Genomic DNA, 23,626 nt, shown 5'->3' with positions numbered 1-23,626 from the left:
TCAGTATTGATTATAGAGGAATACAGCAATGAAATTTCTGACTAGAGGAGGATAAGAGAAACCAAATTTCAACAAGGTTTTCAGAAGGAAGTTCAAGGAATGCTTTTCAGCTGGAAGTGTGGGGGTATATTTTAGTTCAGCTTTGCAGAAAAGTAAGTGTCTATCAGGAGGCATGTCAAATTGGTGAGAAATTCAATAATTGCAAAGAGACAGATGTGACCATTCAAATAAAAAAAAAAAAAAAAATCAGTGGATTATTGTCCACTGACATTCAATGACATTCTTAGTCAGAGTTTCATTTTACTAACATTCAACTTCAAGTAAGCTAATTTTCTAATTGGAGAATGTCACAGAGCAAGAAAGGGTGGCATCCAGAGGTGGTTAGCTGAAGAACATCACTGGTGGAAATAACTTACCTGAATGGTTAATATCAGGGAATTAAAGTGAGTGAATGTTTATTTTTGAAAGGAAGACCCCCTCACCCTTACTGCTCATTTCAGTTGTCCAAAATATTCGCTGTATGATTCCTTTCGCCTCAAAGGGGGTACTTGTGCATATGTCCATTTCAATATTGCTGTCAGAAGCTTGGTAATTTGGAATCTCCTCTTTTCGATCTTCTCTGGCTTAAAATCTCTCCACCTCATTCTGTCAAATTCATCTGTTGTCTCTACCGTTCTCCCAACTCCACTAATCACTTGGAGCTCTTTGACTTCCTCCTCTCTTTGCAACTTGACTTTCTCCAGTCCAACTTTCCTAAAAGTGAGGTAATTTTCCTTGGTGATTTCAATGTTCACAACTCCAGCTGTCTTCTGTTTTCTAGTCACATCGACCCAGCTGGTTGAGATGCTGAGGCTTTTGCAATTACTAATGACCTTGCACAGATTGTTCATTTACCTACAAGAATACCGGACAATCCTAATTATACAGCCAACATGCTTGATCTTTTTCTCACAAACAACCCTTCTAAGTACACGGTCGAAGTGAGAGGTCCTTTAGACACTTCAGATCACAACTTGGTGATTGTTCTTCTCCAATGGAGCCTTTATCTCATGGCTATTCCCAACGTGTTGTTTGGCATTACAATAATGCAAAATGAGATGACCTGCGAGATTTCTTTTCTTCTTTTCCGAGGTCGGATTACTGTTTCAAAAATTCTGATGTCAACGTTTGCTCAGATCGTGTCAGTGAAATTATTCTTGCAGGAATGGAATCCTTTATCCCACACTCCTCTTTAAAATCTCGTCCTTTATCTAAACCTTGGTTTTCCAATAAATGTGCTAAGGCTGTTCAAGAGAAGAACGATGCATATCGTAATTTGCTTGTTTCCAAATCTTCAGTTTCATTTTCTGCCTACACCAAAACTCGCAACAATCGTAAAGCAGTTATTAATCAATCCAAACTAGATTTTGAACAGGCTAAGAGTAGAAAACTTGCTTCTTGCCTTAATGGTAGACAAGCATTCTGGTCTCTTGCCAAAGCTATTGGCCGCAACTTTTGCCCATCTCTGCTCCCACCTCTGTCAAAACCAGATGGTTCTGTTGTCACTTCAGCCAAGGATAAAGCTGACCTGCTAGCATCCCATTTTTCTTCCAATTCATGTATTAATGATCTTGGTAAAACCATTCCCAACACACTCCATTCAATGCCTCCTGTGGTCTTCCGTCAAAAGGATGTCAGAAGGATTTTGGCAAATCTTGACGCTAAGGAAGCTCCAGGTCCTGATGGTATTTCTCCACTTGTTCTCAAAACCTGTGCTCCTGAACTTACTCCTGTTCTTTGCCACCTTTTTTCACTTTCTTATTCCAAAGGTGCTAGTATGGATTCCATCAGTGTCGATCCACTGGTGATATTCTGGCTTATGTTACCCATTTATGGACAAATTCAATGGAAAAGTTCGGTGAAACATAAAGCAGTTGCTCTTGACATCTCAAAGGCTTTCGATCGTATTTGGCATAAAGGTCTCCTAAACAAGCTTCCATCTTATAGTTTGCCAATTGTTTTTTGTAATTGGTTATCCAGTTTTCTCTCTGATCGCTCACTGAGGGTGATGGTGGATGGTTTCTCTCTGTCTTTGAGCTTTTCCACTAATGCTGGTGTCCCCCAAGGTTCAGTTCTTTCCCCCACTCTTTTCCTCTTGTATATTGACTTTCTTTCATTGACTGGAAATCCTATCCATAGTTTTGCCGATGACAGCACATTGCATTCCACTTTCCATTTTGAGAAACCTTGCCCTGTTCAATCAGCTTCAAATTCTTGAATATCTGCTACCAATTCCTTAAATGCCGGCCTCCAGGTAATTCTCCAGTGGGGCAAAGACAACTTAGTTGATTTCAACCCTTCTAAAACTCAGTCTTGTCTTATATCTCGCAAAAAGGATTCTTCTGCTCTTATGCTTAACTTTGGTGACACTCCAATTTCTACGCAAAACGATATATCTCTTTTGGGGATTACCCTGACTTCTAATCTCTCCTGGCACAAGCACATTACAAATATTGCTTTCTCTGCATCTAAAAAAACTTGGTTTTCTCTTTCACTCTCAGCATTACTTTTCTTCTAAAGAGCTGTTCACTCTGTAGAAATCGCAAATCCGCCCTACCATGGAATATTGTTCCCACATCTGGGCCAGTGCCCCCAAAACCTCTCAGGCTTCTAGATTCCATTCAGAAGAGGGCAGTTAGGTTAATTAATGACTCCTCTCTAACAGAGTCTGTCACTCGCTGTCTCGTAGACGTTCTGTTTCTGCTGCATGCCTTTTCTACAGATACTTCCATGGGCACTGTTCTTCTGAATTGGCTTCTATAATTTCCGCTTCCTCTTTCAAAACAGTCCGAACACGTGCTGCCACCAGCCAACTTCCATTTACTCTCCAACTTCAAACTAACAGAATGAACTTTTCATCTTCCTTGTTTATTCATTCAACTGCAGTTTTCTCGAACAACCTTCCTTCGTACTTTTTCCTGAAAATTACAGCCTACAGAAGTTCAAGTCTAATGTCAACAAATATCTTCTTTTGACTTCTCAACCTCCAACCCAAGCACGGTACTAAGTACTATAGGTTCTAATACCTCTTGTGTTTGGGGTTTTCATAAAAAAAAAAAAAAAAAAAAAACCCAAATCCCTGGGTTTGTCTCAACAATAACAAAAATTTGGAATGCAAAACTAAAATTATGAAAATGCAGACTGTGTTATTTTGTTAATGTCTAGAAGCTTATACCAGCTTGTCTACTGATTTTTATTAATCCTATATTTTGCAGTCTTGCAGTTTCACCTAATTATTTTTATCTTTAATCACTTTTAAGAGTTCTACATCTTTATGACTTGGTTTTTAGCAGCTTTTAGCACTCACTACTGCCTACTAAGGCAAACAATTTAACCAGTTTTAGTTTATTCTGTAACTGCAGCCTAGAAAATTTTCTTTTTATAAGAGGAAGTTTTGAAAGCCTTCACACTAGTTCAGTGAACACAGATTTCAGTATTCCAAACAAAAAAAAAAAAAAAAAAATTAGCAAGCATTTTTTATTTTTCATAAAAAACCCTCTCTTTCTAGTTTTATCTTTAATCTCCCTTCCAAATAGTTATCTAATATTCCTTTAATATATATATATATATATTAAAGGAATTTATATAGACTCTCCAGCTCTGTTATGCTGGATGGTGACTGTTCCAATAGCTGATTTCTCTTTAACTAAAAGAGAAATTTTACAATCTTTTTCTATGTCCTCTTGTTTGCATCATCACAGAAAGAGAAAATATGCCTCCATAATTAATTTTGCTTAACCCATTTAAAGACTTAAAACACCTCAATAAGATTCCTACACAGATACCTAGTTGCCAAACTAGCCATCCATATAAGGACACAGATGACTAGTGGTGTTGTTGCTGATAGAACTGGATCTATTCCTACAAAAGTATCTCTCTATACCCATCAACTATCCTTGTTATCCACCTTTGCATCCTTTCAGGGAAGTTAATACTTTTCCTGAAATACCCTCCTTCATTTCTTCTATGAAATGAAGGAGGTGGCAAAGGAAGTAAGCAAACCCTTAGCCATAATTATGACAGCATCCTTGGACTCAATTATGGCTAAAGGTTTGCTTACCTCAGTTTCATTTCATTTTCAAATGGAGATACATTTGCACATCTTCCGTCCCCACAGACTGAAGATGTGCAAATCTTCAGATGTATCTCCAATTCACAAAGGGGATAAAGGGTGGCAGCAGTAATTAGACCTGTTAGTTTGACTTCTGTTCCAGGGAAAATAATGGAGTCAGTGGTTAAAGAAGTATGGAAAGGATCATCTAGACATGACTGCAGTAATAATTCAGACACAGCATGGGTTTGTTAAGGAGAAATCTTGTCTGACCAATTTGATTGGCTACTATTACGTGGTCACAAAGTAACTGGATGCAAAAAATAATTTTGATATCATATACTTGGATTTCAGGAAAGCTTTTGATACTGTTGCATATGGAAGACTACTGAACAAGTTGGAGTAGTATGGCATTATGGGGAAGTTGCTACAATGGATAAAAGGATGGTTGAGTGGGAGAAGACAGAATGGTAATCAATAGACACTGCTCTTCATGGACTAATGTTATTAGGGAAGTTCTCCAGGGTTTCTGTATTTATCAATGATATCAATGAAGGTATATCACAGGGTTGCACATGGAAGACTGCTGCACAAATTGGAGCAGTGTGGCACTGGAGGCAAATTGCTGCTATGGATAAAGGGGTGGTTGAGGGGGAGAAGACAGAGAGTGGTAATCAATGGACACTGCTCATCGTGGACTAATGTTATTAGTGGAGTCCCTCAGGGTTCAGTATTGGGTCCTTTATTGTTTTCTGTATTTATAAATGATATTGATGATGGTATATCAGGCTTAATGTCCAAGTTTGCAGACGATACGAAGGTTGGCAGGGTTGTCAAGGACACTACTGACACTATGCTGCTGCAACAGGATTTGGAAAGGTTGAGCAGATGGGCTGAGAGGTGGCAAATGAAGTTTAACATTGACAAATGTAAAGTACTACATATGGGAAACAGCAACCCCAGAGCAACGTATCAACTCTGTGGTACTACACTGACAGTGGTAGAGAATGAAAGGGACCTGGGGGTGGTTGTGCAGGCAGACATGAAGTTCTCTGAGCAGTGCAGACGGGCTGCAAGAGTAGCTCATGGTGTATTGTCAATGATATATAGGAATTTTTCTAGCAGGGATAAGGAGGTGATTATTCCCTTGTATAAGGTAATGGTCAGGCCACACCTAGAGTACTGTATACAGGCCTGGAGGCCTCATTTCAAGAAGGATGTAGGGCTGCTGGAACGAGTACAGAGAAGGGCAACTAGATTGGTGAATGGGACAAAGGGGTGCTCTTACGAAGAAAGGCTTAAGTTTTGCGAATTACAGTGTCTGGAAACTAGGCACCAGCGAGGTGATCTGATAGAGGTGTACAAAGCCTTGAATGGTTTGAGCATGCTCAATGCTAATGGGATTCTTCCTCTTGCTCAGAATAATCACCTGAGAGGGCATAAATTCAAATTGAGGAAAGACAGATGTAGGATAGATGTGCGGAAATTTGCCTTTAGCCAGCGGGTGGTTGGTAGGTGGAACAGACTTCCATCCCTTGTCGTGGAAGTTGATAGCCTAAATAAGTTTAAGGCTCAGCTGGACAGGTATTTCGAACGAACAGAGGGGTGAAGTGGAAGTGGTTATTTTTATTTATTTATGTTACTTTTTTTTTTGGCTGATGCTGCATAAGCTTGCTTTCTTGCATCAAATGCCTCTACTAATGCTAATGCTAATGCTAATATCAATCTTAATGTCAAAGTTTGCAGATGATACAACGGTTGGCAGGGTTGTTAATAACAGTAATGACAATATGCTGCTGCAACAGGATCTGGAAAAGTTGGGCAAATGGGCTGAGAAGTAGCAACTGAAGTTTAACATTGGCAAATGCAAAGTACTGCATATGGGTAGCAGTAATCCCAGAGAAATGTACCAACTATGTGGTGTTACACTCAGAGTAGTGGAGAATGAAAGAGACCTGGGGGTAATTGTGCAGTCAGATATGAAGTTTTCTGAGCAGTGCAGACAGGCTGCCAGAGTCGGTCATGGGGTCTTGTCAATGATATACAGGAATTTTGCTAGCAGGGATAAGAAAGTGATTATCCCCTTACATAAGGCAATGGTCAGGCCAGGCCAGGCCACACCTTGAGTACTGCATACAAGTCTAGAAGCCTCATTTTAGGAAGGATGTAGAGTTGCTAGAAGGAGAATGGCAACAAGACTGCTGAGGGGAAGAAAGGGGTTTAAGTTCTGTAAATTGCAGTGTCTGGAGACCAGGCACCTGTGAAGTGATCTGATTGAGGTGTATAAGGCCTTAAATGGATTGAGCAGGCTCAATGCTGATGGGATTCTTCCTCTTGCTCAGATTACAAACCTGAGGGGACATAAACTGAAATTGAGGAAAGACAGTTGTCGAATATATTTGTGGAAATTTGCCTTTAATCAGTGGCTAGTTGATTGTCTGAACAAACTTCCATCTGTCGTAGAAGTTGATAGCTTAAATAAATTCAAGGAAGAAGTGGACAAACTTTTGAAGTGAATGGATGGGTGAAATGGGAAGTTTATCCTTTTTTCTTTTTTTATTTTGCTATGTTAATGCTAATTCTATATGCAGTATCAATGAAATTTGTAAAACATTTTACTTTCATCTTTAGAAATACCCCACTGGTAATAGGGACAAAGATAATTTCATATCTTGCCAACAGAATATTATTATACCTCTTTGCTGAAATTTCCAGCATATCTTGAATACCTATGTAAAAGGGGAGGTTTCTTTTCATGTGTTTATGCATAATAATAATAAGGTATTATAGCTATGCTTAAATTAATGTAAGGGTAGGAGGAGCATAAAGAGTAATTGTATATTTTTGGTTCTGAATTTTATACATAAAATGCAGAACCTTACATTTTCTAGCATTAAATGCTTAAACCAATTGTAGCATAATTTATCTAACTATTGTTGGAGCAACATTTCCTAACTCTCATTGTTAACAACCTTGCCATTTTTATAGTATGGTGCAGTCTTTCAAAGATTGCAAGATTTTAAATTTTCCTGCTTGTATTGGTTTTGTTTTACTCACTTCTTTATGGTCTTGTGCATTTCAGTACCTTCAATAGTATTCTTACAAATTTGTAATCTGCTGATACATTCTGTTTTTGTGTAATTAATTTTAAATTCTGCTTGCAGTTTGACAGATTGTACCATAACCATTTACATAATATTTTTGAATATATAAAAATTAATGATAAGTGGTATTAGCAAGAGCTCTTGATAATCTATAGATATACCAAGTAGCCTTCTTTTCTGAAACAAATGTTATCAATTCTTTGGCCATTCATTTTTGCAGGTATGAAATCCCATGCAGTATCTAGAATTAGTCTTCCTGCTATAGGTCAAAATGCCAAGAGTACATAACAGATTTCAATACCAAGTGCTCAACACTGCTGTCATGAATAATATTTATTATTTTTCACACTTAAGTTAAAAAATTCCCAACTAATTTTTAATGGTTAAGTTTTGTGTGGTATAACTTAAAGGACGGTACAGCAAACCATGCTCCATCAAATGAAATTATTCAATGGAAGGTGAATACCATTAACTTGGGAAAAGATTTCAAGGTAAATTTCAGAGACAGCAGTCAAAAAGTTCTGAAAGTGATGCATCATATTTTTCACCAATATTGCGAATAAAAATAACATGAAATATTTCTCATATCACAAATAAAAACTATCACTAAAAATTCCACAATATAAAAAATATTACATAAAAAACAAACTATTCTAGAAAAGGTACACAAAAATCAGATTACATGAAAAAAAAACTTACACAAATATTCAAGAAAAATTTATTCTAAAAATTGCCATATACAATTTACTTCTTTATTAATATTTTTTGTCGATCTGCTTTGCTAAACAGCTGAGTGATGATTACATAGGAATTATTTGACATAACAATCTGGATCAAATTGAAGCAATGGTTTTCCATTTAGATGTACGATCATCATAATCTACAACATGTTTAATTGTCAACATTATTCATTCATTTACACAATATTATTCATTACCCTGAAAGCTCATTCAGCTTCAGAATTGCTAATTGCAATGGTTTCAAAGATATTTCTGGCTTTCTTAATTGAAAAGGGAATTTCACTTGCTTTTAAGGATACACTGTCTTTGACAAAATATCTAAATTTTATTTCATATTTTATCAGAAAACAAATTTCTTATTTGGTTTTCACCGCCTTGCCACCGAGACAGAAGTTCTTTAATATTCCATGATTTCCAATAGGATATGTTTAAAATTTCTTTCAATGGTATTATTATTTTCTTTATTTAATTTAAAATCACTCTGTTGCATTAATAACATGTCAAGCAGTAATTTTTTAAATGTGTTTTTAGCCGACCGGGCTAGCCGAGTAGGTAAAGTACCGGCCCGGCAGCCCAAAGGTCGCGGGTTCGATTCCCGCCTCGGGCTTGGATCAAAGTACTGCAAAAACCTTGGGAGGTGCAATATGGCCACAGAAGCCGATGCGCCAACAACTACCAAATAAAAAAAAAAAAAAAAAAGTGTTTTTACTTTCAAATTCTTTCCACTTCAACATGCTCTCAATTTTACCTTCATAATTTCCTTCAGAATTTTTCAAATTAGCAATAGCATTGATAATTCGAATAATTAATTTATCTGCTTTTACCATAGTGAATCTGTAAAGCTTCTGACAGGTAAGAGATGTCCTGCAGGATGTCGATTGTTAGTGCTAAATGGTTAAGAAATTCCAGATTTAAAAGCCAATTTAATAATCTGGAATATTTAACTTCTGATTGAAAATGTTTGCACAAAGCGGGATAATTCCCTTAATCAGCAATTGCCATCTGTAAGCTATAAGCTGCTCGTTGTAGCCCGAACACATGACTGATCTTTATAGTTTTCACATTACGTTCTTTAGAAATCATCCTTAATTCATGCTGGTTTTTTGGAGATTGGTGATATAATGCATACAGGTTTTTTTTTTTTTTTTTTAATTATTACCTGTATGCCATTATATTTTAGAAAGTTTTCTACACAGTGAAAGCCTCAAAAAAATTTCAAAATCTGCCAACATTTCATCTTCGTAAAGTTTATATAATATCTTAGTTGCCTCAACCCCCCCCCCATGTTGCTACTGTCGCTAGTTCTTTGAATACTGGGTAAAATGTCGGAATCACATGGATATTCAGCTACTGTGACCAAGTAAACACAGACAGCAGAAATTTACTGGAAGGCGTGGATCACTCACTTCTCCAAAAAACATATGCCTGTTTGTCAGAGTAAAGGGGGAACCACAACACAGGTTGACCAGAGGCTATTATCCATGTCGGGAATCTTCTTAATCCTCTGACTGTCTATGGAAAGCATATTGACTAGCGTGACTTCTCGGTATGTGACTGCATAGGCTTTACGTTTTACAGACACCACTAACATTGTGAAACGGTAATCTCTTTCACCCTTAATTCGCACTTTCTAATTACCTAAATGCCAGAGGTGAGAACAATGCATACATAGTTGTTGCTTGTAATCCGTTCGTTATACGGAAATTTCCTTCATTCAAAGGAAACTATTTTAAATGTAATTACCAAGGGGAATTTAAAAAAATTCGCTATAAAGAAGTTGGTTAAACAGAGGTCTGACTATAAATAAATCAAAAATGAAGCAATTTTAAAATTCATAACTGATCGATTGCACCATTAAAATGCTGAGGATGGGGCCCGCTTGCCCCACCGTAGTTTCGGCTCTGGATACTCAATAATTGCATTCAGGATTTCATTTGTAAAATAAATGATCGTCAACAATGGGCTCACAAATTTTCAAAAAAAATAACAATGGGCTCTTGCGAGCCCACGTGGGCCCACTATAGCTCACCACTGATTAAAACTCTGTAATATGGGTCATTTAGAGGTAACAGGAGTAGTGTGGGCAGACAACGTTCGACGCGAACTCCCGCCATGGAAGAAAGTGTGTTGAATGCCATCCAGAATAATCCTACTACCAGCACACGTACCATTGCCTCTGCCTTAGGAGTGTCTCGTTGCAGTGTACGGCGTGTCTGGCACAACGATTCCTTACACCCCTTTCATCTCCAAAGGGGTCAGTTACTGTTTCCCCAAGATCATCCTGCACGTGTGGCTTTTGCGCAGTGGTTTCTCCAAGAAAGTGTTCAAGACTTGAATTTTCCAGCCTATGTTTTGGTCACGGATAAGGCTTATTTCACTCGGGAAGGCTTATTCAATCAGCACAATGCTCATGTGTGGGCTCACGACAACCCACACGGTGTGCACCCCCATGCGGCACAACATCGCTTCGCAATAAATGTGTAGGCAGGTATGGTCGGTGACTGCTTAGTCGGCCCATACCTGTTACCATCCTGCATGAACTCCACTAAATATCGGATCTGTCTTGAACAATTTCTACCAGGGTTACTTGACGATGTTCCAGCAAATGTGAGATGCAACATTTGGTTTCAACACGACGGGGCGCCTGCCCATTATGGAAGGTGTGTTCGTGACCATTTGAACAGGTGTTTTGGGAGTCGATGGATTGGCTGTGGTGGACCCGTTACCTGGCCCCCACACTCACCTGATTTATCGAGCCTTGATTTTTTTTCTGTGGGGGTGGGGGGCCTTCAAATCTATCGTGTATGAATCGCCTGTGGAGACGGAAATGGATCTCGTTGCGAAACTCGTCTGCGCTGCTGTTACTGTCAAAGAAACTCCAGGTGTGTTCGACCATGTCCGCCAATCCATGCTGCATCGGTGTCACGCATGCATCGCGTCTCATGGTGGAACCTTCGAGCATCTGTTGTAACATCATGAAATGCATCCATCTCGTACTCCATTGTTAATATTATGTCAAATAAATGTTTGCCACTAATTACAGTCTTGTGTCATTTTTGCTTCTTGTGCCTCTGCTACTACTTTCCCATGACGTTTCCAGTTATGGGTTCCTATGCGATTCACATTCCTTTAGATGTTACCTACCTCCCCTAAACGTTTTGTACCAATATTTTTGAGACACCCTGTGTGTATATATATATATATATATATATATATATATATATCTCTAAACAAGTGATATTACATTCGCAAATTTTATATAACAATAATGTGAAGCATATATGGACTGTCTAAAACTAACAATACTACATTAAAACTATGTTTAATGTATGAATTTCTTTTTTTCCACACAGTTTGTATGGAAAAAAGAAATAATTGCCAGATTTCTATTTGTCCAATTTTAATGAAATTTGATAAATCTTTCCAAAAGAACTAATATAATATTTCAAGAAAATCTGTCCAATGGAAGTAGAGTTATTATATGCAGATGGGCAGAATGATAAAGACAATAGGTGCTTATGCATATAAAGGTATTTCCAAAAATGCCTAAAAATAGAATGCTATTACTCAAGTTACCATAACTGTTGAATTAAGATCTGCTAATAATCTGGCTGCCAGTTCCTTCCCTAAAAGCATATTATTGAAAAGGAAGTTTATTCTCCATCACAAATTCATCAGTGTAATGAAACTGGCCTAAGATATTACTTGATAGAAAATTGGCCAAGAAAAGTGACAATCAGAGGAGAAGATTCAAAACAATCAAGGGTGTCACCATGCTGTTTTGTGTGAATAAATTGGCAATCACAGAATAAAACACTGCTGCACTGGCAAGCTTGAAAATCCAAGATATTTCCATTACATTGATCGTGACACTGCCTGTGTACTATAAGCATAGAAAAAATGCTTGGGTGACTGCAACAATTTTTGAGGAATGGTTTCATGAAGTCAAAAAAACATTTGCATCAGAAAAAACTAGAACTAAAAGCTACTGTTCTGCTTGAAAATTGCCCTGATTTACTCATTAACAAAGAAATAAAATCCGCATTCTTTATCTACCAGAGAACATTATATCAAAAATCTAGCCACTGGACCAGGGTATCATTTCGACCTAAAATAATGAATTACAAGAAAACTTTGATCAAAAAGACTGTCAATGATGCCATGTCACGTCCCAGACTAAAATTTTAAGGAAACCAAGCTTGCAAGACATGCTCTTTCTTGTTGCAACAGCATGGGAAACTGTCACACCAACATGCATCAAAGGGTGCTAATTAAAAGGACATGCTGAAATTTTCCCAAGTTCTGAAACAAATTTGTGAAGACTGATGATACATGTAGTGATGATAACAAGGAAGCAGAATTTCAAGCTTCATGAAAGAAGAAGAAACAGAAAAGGCCAAAAAGCTTTTTGAAGAAAGAACTGTTAAATAAGATGATTTTACTGATTGGGCAACTATAGATTATGTGTGTTCAACATTCAACCACAAGTGATGCAGAAATCCTAGAAAATGTAACTGGTGGACAATTTCATGATGAAGTCCAAGAAGTTGTTGCTGATGAAGAACCCATCCCACCACTGGGCATATTGGAAGCCACAGAAGGACTGGAACAATGATTACATTTACTGGATTATGATGGTTTGAAATAATAGAAATTGATCCTATGTGCTTAACCTTTGTACGTCTGTCTGATTCTTTTAGCCAGTGAGTCTCGATTTGTATTTGTATTTTCTTATCTACTTGTTTTTTTTTTTTTGCCAGTGCAGCAAAAGCCTGTAGCTTCCTTGTACTTGTTGTTTGCTTCATCTTTGTGGCTTCTGTTTTTACAGGTGAACCTTAGTAGTAATAGTATTCACAATATGGTGAATACTATTACTACTAAGGTTCACCTGTAAAAACAGAAGCCACAAAGATGAAGCAAACAACATGTAAACTTTTCAGTAAAATCAGACGGTGCAGAGTAAATTATCTCTACATCTTTCATGAATAGTGAAAATCATTTGTATAAACCTTTTTTTTGAATAATTTAATTTGTATAATCATTGGTCATTTTCATGTTCTATCACATGTGGCTTTTCACTTCCTGTATTTTGTAAACAGCAACATGGTATATTGCAAAAGTTCTTGGTTGTTAACTGTAATTATATAATGAAGTAGTGTACTGGTATGGAGGAGTTTCTAAGTTTGGCTGGGCCACATACAGGATCAATTAAAAAAAAAAAAAAAAAACCTTGCATGGCAATAATGAAATTTTAAAAATATACAGTTTCTGCCAAGTTGGTTATAATGTGAATCTGGATATACTACAGTCTGATGTAATGGGCTCTGACCAACCTATTGTATTGGAGTTTACCTGTATTTCAAATTTATAAGAAATAAACTCGTGTAAAAGAGAAAATTTTAAAATTTATAAAAATTTTTATACTCTCAAATAAATACTCATATGATTGAATCCATATAAACTTTTTAACTTGAAAATTTTTTAAATAAAAATGGTGTTATCCTATTCAAAGTGCTTATAAAAACCTTTGTTCACATATTACTACTTTTTTTGGTTTTTATTTGTAAGAGGAATCCATCAAACAATGCATTTCATGTGCTACTTGTCACTTTGCATTTCTGAGACAAAATTGTGTCATATGGACATCTCAAGCGGATGATTTGGAGAGTTACAATATTATCAAACACTTAAATTGTTTTTCTACATAAGTAATATAGCTGCTATTTATATTAAACCATGCACCTTTACAAACACATATCAATTTAAGAAATAAATAACATAAACAAGTGGCATAAAATAAGGAGCATGAGACACGTGGTATATATCTCATGGCCATAAGGGATATTTTTACAATTAGTGCTCTTTACTTGAGACATGTTTAACAAAAAAACATAAGATTTTTTTTCATTTGTGTCTATGAGTGTTAAGTATAAAGATTAGGCACCATAATAACTAAAGAAAAATTAATGGTCCCACATATCAGTTTTTTTTCTGGCTTGCACACAGTGCAATGCAGGTTGCAATTTACATAGTAAGTTGAAAACTACACTGCATTGTCAGTAGAGAACATTCTCTGAATCTTCTTGAGAACAATCTTGAAGAATATTCTCAAGAATTACGCATTGTTTAACTTCTGTTCCAGGAAAATTAATGGAGGCACTAGTTAAAGAAGCACTGCAGGATCATTTAGACAAGACTTCAGCTATAGCTCAGACACAGCATGGTTTTGTTAAGGGGAAGTCTTGCCTGACCAATTTGATTGGATACTATGATGCAGTCACAAAGGAACTGGATGCAGGGAATAACTTTGATATTATATACTTGGATCTTAGAAAGGCTTTTGATACTGTTGCACATGGAAGACTGCTGCACAAATTGGAGCAGTGTGGCACTGGAGGCAAATTGCTGCTGTGGATAAAGGGGTGGCTGAGGGGGAGAAGACAGAGAGTGGAAATCAATGGACACTGCTCGTCATGGACTAATGTTATTAGTGGAGTCTCTCAGGGCTCAGTGTTGGGTCCATTATTGTTTTCTGTATTCATAAATGATATTGATGAGGGTATAGCAAACTTAATGTCGAAGTTTGCAGACGATACAAAGGTAGGCAGGGTTGTCAAGGACACTACTGACACTATGCTGCTGCAACAGGATCTGGAAAGATTGAGCAGATGGGCTGAGAGGTGGCAAATGAAGTTTAACATTGACAAATGTAAAGTACTACACATGGGAAACAGCAACCCCAGAGCAACGTATCAACTCTGTGGTACTACACTGACAGTGGTAGAGAATGAAAGGGACCTGGGAGTGGTTGTGCAGGCAGATATGAAGTTCTCTGAGCAGTGCAGACGGGCTGCAAGAGTAGCTCATGGTGTATTGTCAATGATATATAGGAATTTTTCTAGCAGGGATAAGGAGGTGATTATTCCCTTGTATAAGGCAATGGTCAGGCCACACCTAGAGTACTGTATACAGGTCTGGAGGCCTCATTTCAAGAAGGATGTAGATCTGCTGGAATGAGTACAGAGAAGGGCAACAAGATTAGTGAATGGAACAAAGGGGTGCTCTTACGAAGAAAGGCTTAAGTTTTGCAAATTACAGTGTCTGGAGACTAGGCACCGCGAGGTGATCTGATAGAGGTGTATAAAGCCTTGAATGGTTTGAGCATGCTCAATGCTGATGGGATTCTTCCTCTCGCTCAGAATAATCACCTGAGAGGGCATAAATTCAAATTGAGGAAAGGCAGATGTAGGATAGACGTGCGGAAATTTGAATTTAGCCAGCGGGTGATTGGTTGGTGGAACAGACTTCCATCCCTTGTTGTGGAAGTTGATAGCCTAAATAAGTTTAAGGCTCAGCTGGACAGGTAATTGGAACGAACAGAGGGGTAAAGTGGAAGTGGGTTTTTTTTTTTTTTTTTTTTTTTTTTGTGGCTGATGCTGCATAAGCTTGCTTTCTTGCATCAAATGCCTCTACTAATGCTAATGCTAATAAGTGTGTGAAGTGCTGGACTGTAGTTTACCCTCAAGCTAATGCAGCATCACATCATCAGAATGTGTAGCAAACTATGAAGAACTGGGGTTGGATGGTGCTTGTCCACTTTCTTATTCTTTGAATCTATCCACACGTGATAACTTTTTATTCTCCTGAATGAAGAAGCTACTTCGGGGACACCAGCTTGAATCTGCAAACGCCATCACCATGAGTGCCGGCTGATTATCTCCACCTGAATATGGTTAATTACAGCTCTGCAACGGTCACTGCTTGAAGAGTGGTAAAATGCATTGACACTGAGTGATAAGGTTCAGTAGGACAAAAATTTTTTTTTTTTTTCATGAAAACCTCAAAGAAAAAAGGTTTTAGAACCTATAGTACTTAGTGCCATGTATGGGTTGTACACTGAGAAGACAGAAGATACTTGTTGATATTAGACTTAAATTTCTGTGGTTTGCAATTTGCAAGAAATGCACGTGAAGGACAGTTGTTCCAGAAAACAGAAGGTAGAAAGGATGAATAAGGAAGAGAAAAAAGTTGGTTGTTGTTAGTATGAAGTTTAATGACACAAGGGCTACTAAGACCAAACTATCTGATCATAGTTTATTTAAGACAGTATAGCTATTTAATTATATACAAGTATATAGGCCAATTCATTTCAAGTATAGTAGTTGTTGTGGTACTTAGGTAGGCAGCTCCTGAATACTAGCTTAAGAGTTCTTCTATATTTGCATCATTTAGAAGGAAATGGAGAAAAAGGTGGTTCTGTGAGTCTGAAGGTTGGACAGAATGGATGCTGACTGGTTGCAGTGCATGTTTGGACTGATCTAGAAGAGTAGGGAAATTACAATTCCCCCACTCTCTTACAAACCTACTGTTCTTCTAAACTGGCATCTAGAGAAACCAATTCTTAACAGTATCCATGGAAGTATCTATAGAAGTCATGCAACAGAACCTGAATGTCTCTGAAACAGAGTGGAGAGACTCTTTAAGAGGCAGGTCATTAATTAACTTGACTGCCTTCTTTTGAATGGAGTCTAGAAGCTTGAGAGAGGTTTTGGGGCCACCACCCCAGATGTGGGAACAACATTTCGTGGTATGGCAGATTTTATATTTGTACAGAGTAGTCGTTTAGAAGAAAAGTAACAGGAGGGGAAACAGTTTTCTGGGTACAAAGGAAGCAATATGTGTGATGTGCTTATCTCAAGTTAGAGTAATTCCTAGCAGAGACCTTTTCTAGAAATCTGAGTCACTGAAGATAAGCAATAGATCACACACTTTTCTTTGCAAGAAATAACACAGGACTGAGTTTTAGAAGGATTAAAGTTAACTAAGTTTTCTTTGCCCCACTGATGAATTACCTGGAGATCAGAATTTAAGGACTTGTAAGGATATTCAAGAAATTGAAGCTGTTTGTATAGGACAAGGTTCAAAACTATAGATAACAGTTTCAGCCAGTGTAAGATGGTCTTAATATGCATGAGGAGAAGAGGCGGAAAGAAATGAATTTTAGAGAACACAAGCATTAATGGAGAAGTCAGAAGGTAGAGAGAAAACTAGATACCCAATTGCAAAAAACAATCAGTAATCCATAAGATGGGAGCTTGTTTAGAAGATTTTTATGCAAAATAAGAACTAAAACCTTAGAAATGTCAAGAGGAACTGCTTCAGTTTCACCAATCCTTTCTCTTGAATTTGTTCAAAGATGAGTAATAACATAAGTCAATGTGATGGAATTCATAATGGAATCCATATTAGTGATCATTGATCAGAAAAAAAAAGGTTTTAAGATAGCTTAAGAGTTGGTGTCTCCATTATTTTGGAAAGAATAGAGGTAAGTGCAATAGGGCAATAATAAGTGGAAAATTGGATGGGAGGTATTTGTCTCTCTTTTTAGAGAATGGCTAGATAAGGGCAATTTCCAAGCAGAAGGAAAAACAGAAGTGGAACAAGAAAGTGTAAAAAGAACAGAAGTAAGCTTAGGAGCACAGACTTTGAGAACAAGTGGAGAAATTTCTTCAGGGCCAGGAAGTTTCTTGGCATTAAGACTGTTCAGAATCTTCTAACATCCTGTCAGAAGACCACAGGAGGCACTGAGTAGAGTGCACTAGGTAGAACAGATGGAGGTTTATCAAGATGTAGGTTGCCATGGCATATTGTTTCTATTGATTTGTGTCTGTAGAATATATTAATAATATATCACTGATTGTAAGGACAATGTGATCAGATATTTTAAACTGTCAAACTGTGAGCATTTTACTAGGTGTCAGCATTTCTTACAGTCACTGTTTTGACCTAGGTCAACATTTCAATTTTCAATGAATTTGACTGTTCCCTAGAAATGAGCTCAGTGAATTTGAATATATTCATCGGAAGGATGGGACTTTTAGTGAACTCTTCAACAGAAAGTTCAAATTACTTCTTTTAACAAATTACAAAAGCTGTATTGATTGCTTGGTGGTAATTCAAAGCCAATATGAAATATTATTAAGAAACAGAAAGGTAGAGAACTATGAGACATTGTTGATGAACCTTTTGTGAAATGTTAGATGTCTTTTACCTGTCACTTTTTACATTTCATATAGGTGTTTTCCAAAAACATGGGTACTGTCAGTAACATGGTTTCTTCAAAACTATTTCTACAACAGAATACATCATCAGAAGTGGTGGGTAACTACTTCTGAGCATTTCCAATAAAAATGACATAGACTTATTTTTTTTAAAAAATATACAGTTTCACAATGCAGGATGTATTTTTAAGACTGGTTCAGGATCTAAAGATAATGAAAAAAAGTTTTATAAATATGTCTGATTCTGAATATTTATAGATCTATGACTCTGTAAATTTTTAAAAATGGCTATGGAGTTTTCAATAGTAAAAAATAATAAAAAAATTAAAAATATATAAGAATAAGCAAACATGTATGTAGTATGATAAAACTGTAGTATGATAAACATTTTACTGTTTCCTTATTATTATTATTTTAATATTTTTATTATTTTTTGAAACTGAAAACTTCAGTTATTTTTTTTAAATTCAAACAGCTGTAGCTCCATAATGAGACACATTTATATAAACTGGTTGTGTAACTTGTTAAGCGATCAAGATTTTGCAGCTGACAATACATGCAAGCACCATATATTAAAATATAAATTTTTTTGCTTAAAGATTAAAAATGCTTTTTTAAATTAATTTTTAGCCATATTACTCATACAAGAATTATATTTCTCAACTAAAATTTTTGGGCACTGATATTTATTACAACTTATCAGTGTGAACCTTGATGCTGAAGTTGAATTTCAAGAGAAGATGCCAAACCTTTGAAACTAATTTCATCATTATGAAGAGATAATCACAATTTTTTTTTCCAAATGTGATGTCAACAATCTTGTCCTTTTTTTTTTTTTTTTTTTTTTGATACTGGTTCATTAATGTAAAAGCACTTTCACATGTGTATGTTGATCCAAACATAGAAAGTACTTTGAACGCTTCTCTTTGTAATAAAGGAAATTTTTTGCAGTCAGAAGAACCCCAGAATTTTAAAATAAGTTCTGTGTTGGAAAAGACATTTCAGAGGTAAAGATGACTGCATATCACAAGTTCTAACTCGGCAGCTGCTACTTCACATTTTGATTGAAAATTTATAGTTAATTCAAATTTTGGGAGGTGCTCTTTCAAGTATTCAAATATTTCTTGGAATTGGTCACTAAGATCTTTGATTACATTCAGTACAAACGATAGGAGCTCCCAGCAGTTTCTTCCAGACATTTTTTAAGAGTTGGAAAATGAAGCAAATTTCTTTTTAACACTTGATTCTGCTGAAACACTTGTTTTTTTCTCAAATTCAATAATCTCCTTGTATAAAACTACTACAAATTTATCTTTTCCCTGTAGCCTCAAATTAACTCATTTAAATAGCTGAATATTTTAAACATGAATGAAAGTGTAATCTTGAAATCTTCAGTAAAAATTTCATTAAAAAGGTTTTCTTTATTGCTTCTTGTTAGAAAAGCTTTTACTCCTTCAAACACCTCCCAAATTCTGGAGAGTGCCTTTAACACGACTGAGCCAACACACTTCTGTATGGGTAATAAAGATCAGGATGCTGTGCTTGAAGATCATCCAAAAATATTTTTAGCAGTCATTTATTTAGGGATTTAGCAATAAAATGGTTGATGACTTTAACAATGACTTCAAGACATCCTATAATTTCTTTTTGACCTTTCGTGAACACAAGGCCTCAATATGAATCAAACAGTGAAATGCAAAACAAAATATATTCTTTCATCTCTATTAAGATAAGCAATAAGGTCTTTCTTTTTACCATTCATGGAAGGCATTCCATTGGTAACAATTGATACAAGTTTATTCATATCAATTTTGTGCACTGAATATTTCATAAGTGCGTTATATACATCTTTTCCATTTGAAGAAGATTTTTGGCAAAATAGCCAAAAATCTTCTTCACAGCTGCTATCATGTTGAATCAAACAAACAAAGCACACCAGTTGTGATATGCCCGAAACATCAGTCGACTAATCAAGTGCCAGTGTGAAAAATACATAACTTTCGATTCAACCTAATAATTCATTGAATTATTCATTCATCATTGAATTATTATTCATTCATTTATCTGCCATTTCATGAACTCGATTTGAAACTGTATTATTACTCAAAGGAATATTTTTGCGTTAATCAAGGTAGCTTTCTGTTTTTCTAGTACGACACTAGCAAGCACTTCTAATGATGACACTACGCAATTTTTTATTATTTCACCACTAGTGTAAGGCAATGAATTCTTTGCAATTATATTTGATAAAATGAATGAAACTTCATTTGTTAACAATTTACTACTATTAGCTTTATGTAAATTTAAAATATTTTTTCTGTCTTTCAAGTTCCTTGTACAAAGTATTTTGTAAAAATTTTTCTTATAAATTTTTTCTTGAAGTTTAACTTTTCTAATATCACTAAATTTGGGAAAGCTTCATGAAAATTCCTATGGCACATTTCTAGTGTCTTTCACAATTTGACTTCCGATAGCCATACAAACACACCTGACATAAACAAATTACACCAGTTTCACTACTATTATCTATTACCAAATAATCATATCCCCAAGAAGACTGTAATGCATGCTTTTTAGTTTTTTGTTTCTTTGCATTTGAAACGTGTAGGTTTAAATCAGACAACTGCAAAGGTAGTTAATGCATAATTTTTTTCCTCATCATGTTCGTTTCGGTTTATTTTTAAAAACTTATCCATTTTGAAAGGGTTTAGTAACTTTCCTAAAAGAAAATACATTCAAGCATTTGCACACAAAATTAAAAGATTTCTTACTATAACACTTTCATCATCTTTAAAGTCAGCACTATACAAAATAAACATTAATGAAAGCATTTTCACTTACTGTGTGAAAATTGCAGCAGTGCAACTGAGCAAAACTCGGCAGAAACCTGTTCTAACCTGTTAAAACCAGAAACTGAGAATCGCATGAGGCAGCATCCTGTCTGTATCGGCACTACACAACAATGATCGTACTCTCAACAAAGTATTTTGTAAAAATTTTTCTTATAAAATATGTCAAATTAACAATAATTAATAAGAAAAAATTTTGAGAATACCATCAAAGTGCCAACCTTGACCATTTTTGAGATTAAAATGTTGCGAAATATATAACTTTCCTCCAATAACTAAAAAAAGAAAGGATTTTCTAGCGAAGATTGGCATGGATTTTTGTAGAATATTGCAGGAAGTTGAGAAATATAGAAAGCATCTTTTTTAAATACAAAGATTTATATATAAATTTTTTTAGCTTAAGTGAAGGTGCTCGTGAGAACCCATTTTAGGATCAGTTGCGAGCAAAATTTATTTTTTAAAGAGCACAATGGTGTTTGTGAGCACCAGGTTAAGAACCCCTGGTTTAGAATTTGATAGCTGTTTATATGAACTTTTTTCAATGTTGTAAGTCCTCAATCAATCCTGAAGGTATGATCCACATGTTATGAAACATCTAATATATTGTTGAATTTGTTAAAATATAGTTTTACACTGAGTGGACAGAAATCATGGGATACCTACCCAGAAATGGGTAGGCCCACCTTTCGCCCAAATAAGGGCAGTCATACGGTGAGGCATTAAGTCCACTAGTTCATGAAAGCATTCCACAGGTATTTCCATCCATTCTTGTTGCACCTCTGTCCATAATTCTGTCACATTCCTAGGTGGAGGATCCAAAGCTTGAACAGACCTTTTCACAGCATCCCAAAAATGCTCCACAGGGTTCATATCCGGTGAATGGGGAGGCCATTCCATAGCGGTAAAATCTGCAGAAGGCTCTTCGAACCATGTTCTAGTCACCACGGCTCTATGGGGAGGCACACCGTCTTGTTGGAAGAGTCCATTGCCCCGTAGATGCACGATGACCATGAAGGGATGCAGATGGTCTGCAAGGATGAACACGTAACCTAGACTGTTCAGAGATGCATCTAGACAGAGCAGAGGTCTCAGTGCATGCCAGTTGGACTTGCCCCAGACCATTATTACTGACCATCCACCTGCCTGAACAGTTCCTTGTTGACACGACAGGTGCATAGCTTCCTGCGGTTTCTGCTAGATATGCACCCTCCCATCTGCTGAGATATAACTGGAAAGAGGACTCATTGGATCAGGAGACCCATCTGCAATCATCCAAGGTCCAGTGTTGATGGTCTTTTGCCCAGTTGAGGCATAGAGTCCTATGTAACGGTGTTAGCAATGGGACTCTAGTGGGTCAGCACTCTCATAACCTATTGCAGCTAATAATCGCTTGATGGTCTGGGTGGAGACGTTTCTGGCACCTCCCTCATCAAAGTCGGCGGTGATTTGTGCCACTGTGCTCTCTGGTTTACTGAAACAATGCGAGACAGACATCGACAGCTACGTTATCCACCACCTTTCTCCGCCCACTGCACTGTCCATGATGAGATGTTATTCTGGAAATGGCATATTCCCGATGCACTCTTGATACTGTCAAATGGGGATAGTGCAATTTCTGTACCACCCCCGCGATAGAGTGACCCATGCGTCGGGCACCATCATCCCTCTTTCAAAGTCTGTTAACTCACGACGTTTATCCATACTGATATCGAATTACAGTCTACACGAATGCAGTGAACCTATATGCCAAGTGGTGGAACCCACTACTTGGCAGGTATATTTCCACCACTTGGCAGGTATATAGGTTTATAGGGTTCACCCACTAGCAAGAGGGGTGACAGCGTCGCATTATCCAGGAGCCAGGTATCCCATGAATTCTGTCCTTTCAGTGTATATCATAGGTATATTTTTCTTTAATTTATTTGTGAAAATAAAGTACTGCGAACAAACTCATAATTTATCCTACAAATAGAAAACAAACATGAATTTTGAAAAATTGCACTCATGTTACCTATTTTTAAATGATGACAATGTGAAAAAACATATTGTCATTAATAGTTTATATTTACCTCTGATGATGAAAGCCTTAATGTTTTAACGACGGCTGTGATTATATCTAAATCTTCCAATTTCAAATCTTTATGAACTGTCAACTCACCACGAAGATTTGTCTGCATCATCTATAGAAATTTAAATGACTTAATTATTTTCCCGAGTGTCATATGTACATTTAATGCTAACAAACAAAATAAACATTAATATAAGCATTTTCATTTACTGTGTGAAAATTAGTATAAAAAAAAAGAGAAGCCAGCTAAAAATTCTCATTTAAATATAAATAAAGAAAAAAAGTGAAGACAGACCAATCCCACTACCAATAGGGGTAACAGAAGAAAGAAGCTGATCAGAATAGGGAAGACGATTCACAATAAAGACAACATCTATAGCAAACATGACACCAATAATCAGTTGATCAAAGAATACCTTGACACCCTGAAGCAGAAACTCCCACCACTCAGCAAGAGACGTTGCCATTACAGGAAGACTGCCCAGAGAAAAACAGATAACAGGATAACTGATGAATACCAGAGAGCCTTTTTGCAGGAAATATGGACAAGAGGATTGGTTGGTTTAGTGTTTAATGGCGCATTGGCAACTAAAGCCATAATGTGTTAAGTCTAAATTAAAGTCGATACAAAAAATTTGGTAGTCTATAAACAGGCTACCACATCAAGAAGGTAAACATGATATACACTGGTAAAAGATAAATAAAAAAATATAA

At 36.5% G+C, this 23,626-nt stretch overlaps 1 protein-coding gene across 1 annotated transcript in view; it reads right to left on the bottom strand.

Annotated features, from left to right (window-relative positions):
- LOC150084791 (uncharacterized) overlaps nucleotides 1-23,626 on the bottom strand; it is a 129,429-nt gene that overhangs the window by 45,773 nt on the left and 60,030 nt on the right. The window contains exon 10 of the mRNA XM_090376355.1: nucleotides 22,914-23,024. Coding sequence (XP_090232481.1) covers nucleotides 22,914-23,024 — 111 coding nt within the window. The remainder of the gene's footprint in view (nucleotides 1-22,913; nucleotides 23,025-23,626) is intronic.

Source organism: Mastigoproctus giganteus, chromosome 6 (genome assembly GCF_048544385.1).
Source record: "Mastigoproctus giganteus isolate SK-2022 chromosome 6, ASM4854438v1, whole genome shotgun sequence".
Lineage (NCBI taxonomy): Eukaryota > Metazoa > Arthropoda > Arachnida > Uropygi > Thelyphonidae > Mastigoproctus > Mastigoproctus giganteus.
Note: the sequence above shows the minus strand (reverse complement) of the source record. Positions and strands in the feature narration are given on the sequence as shown.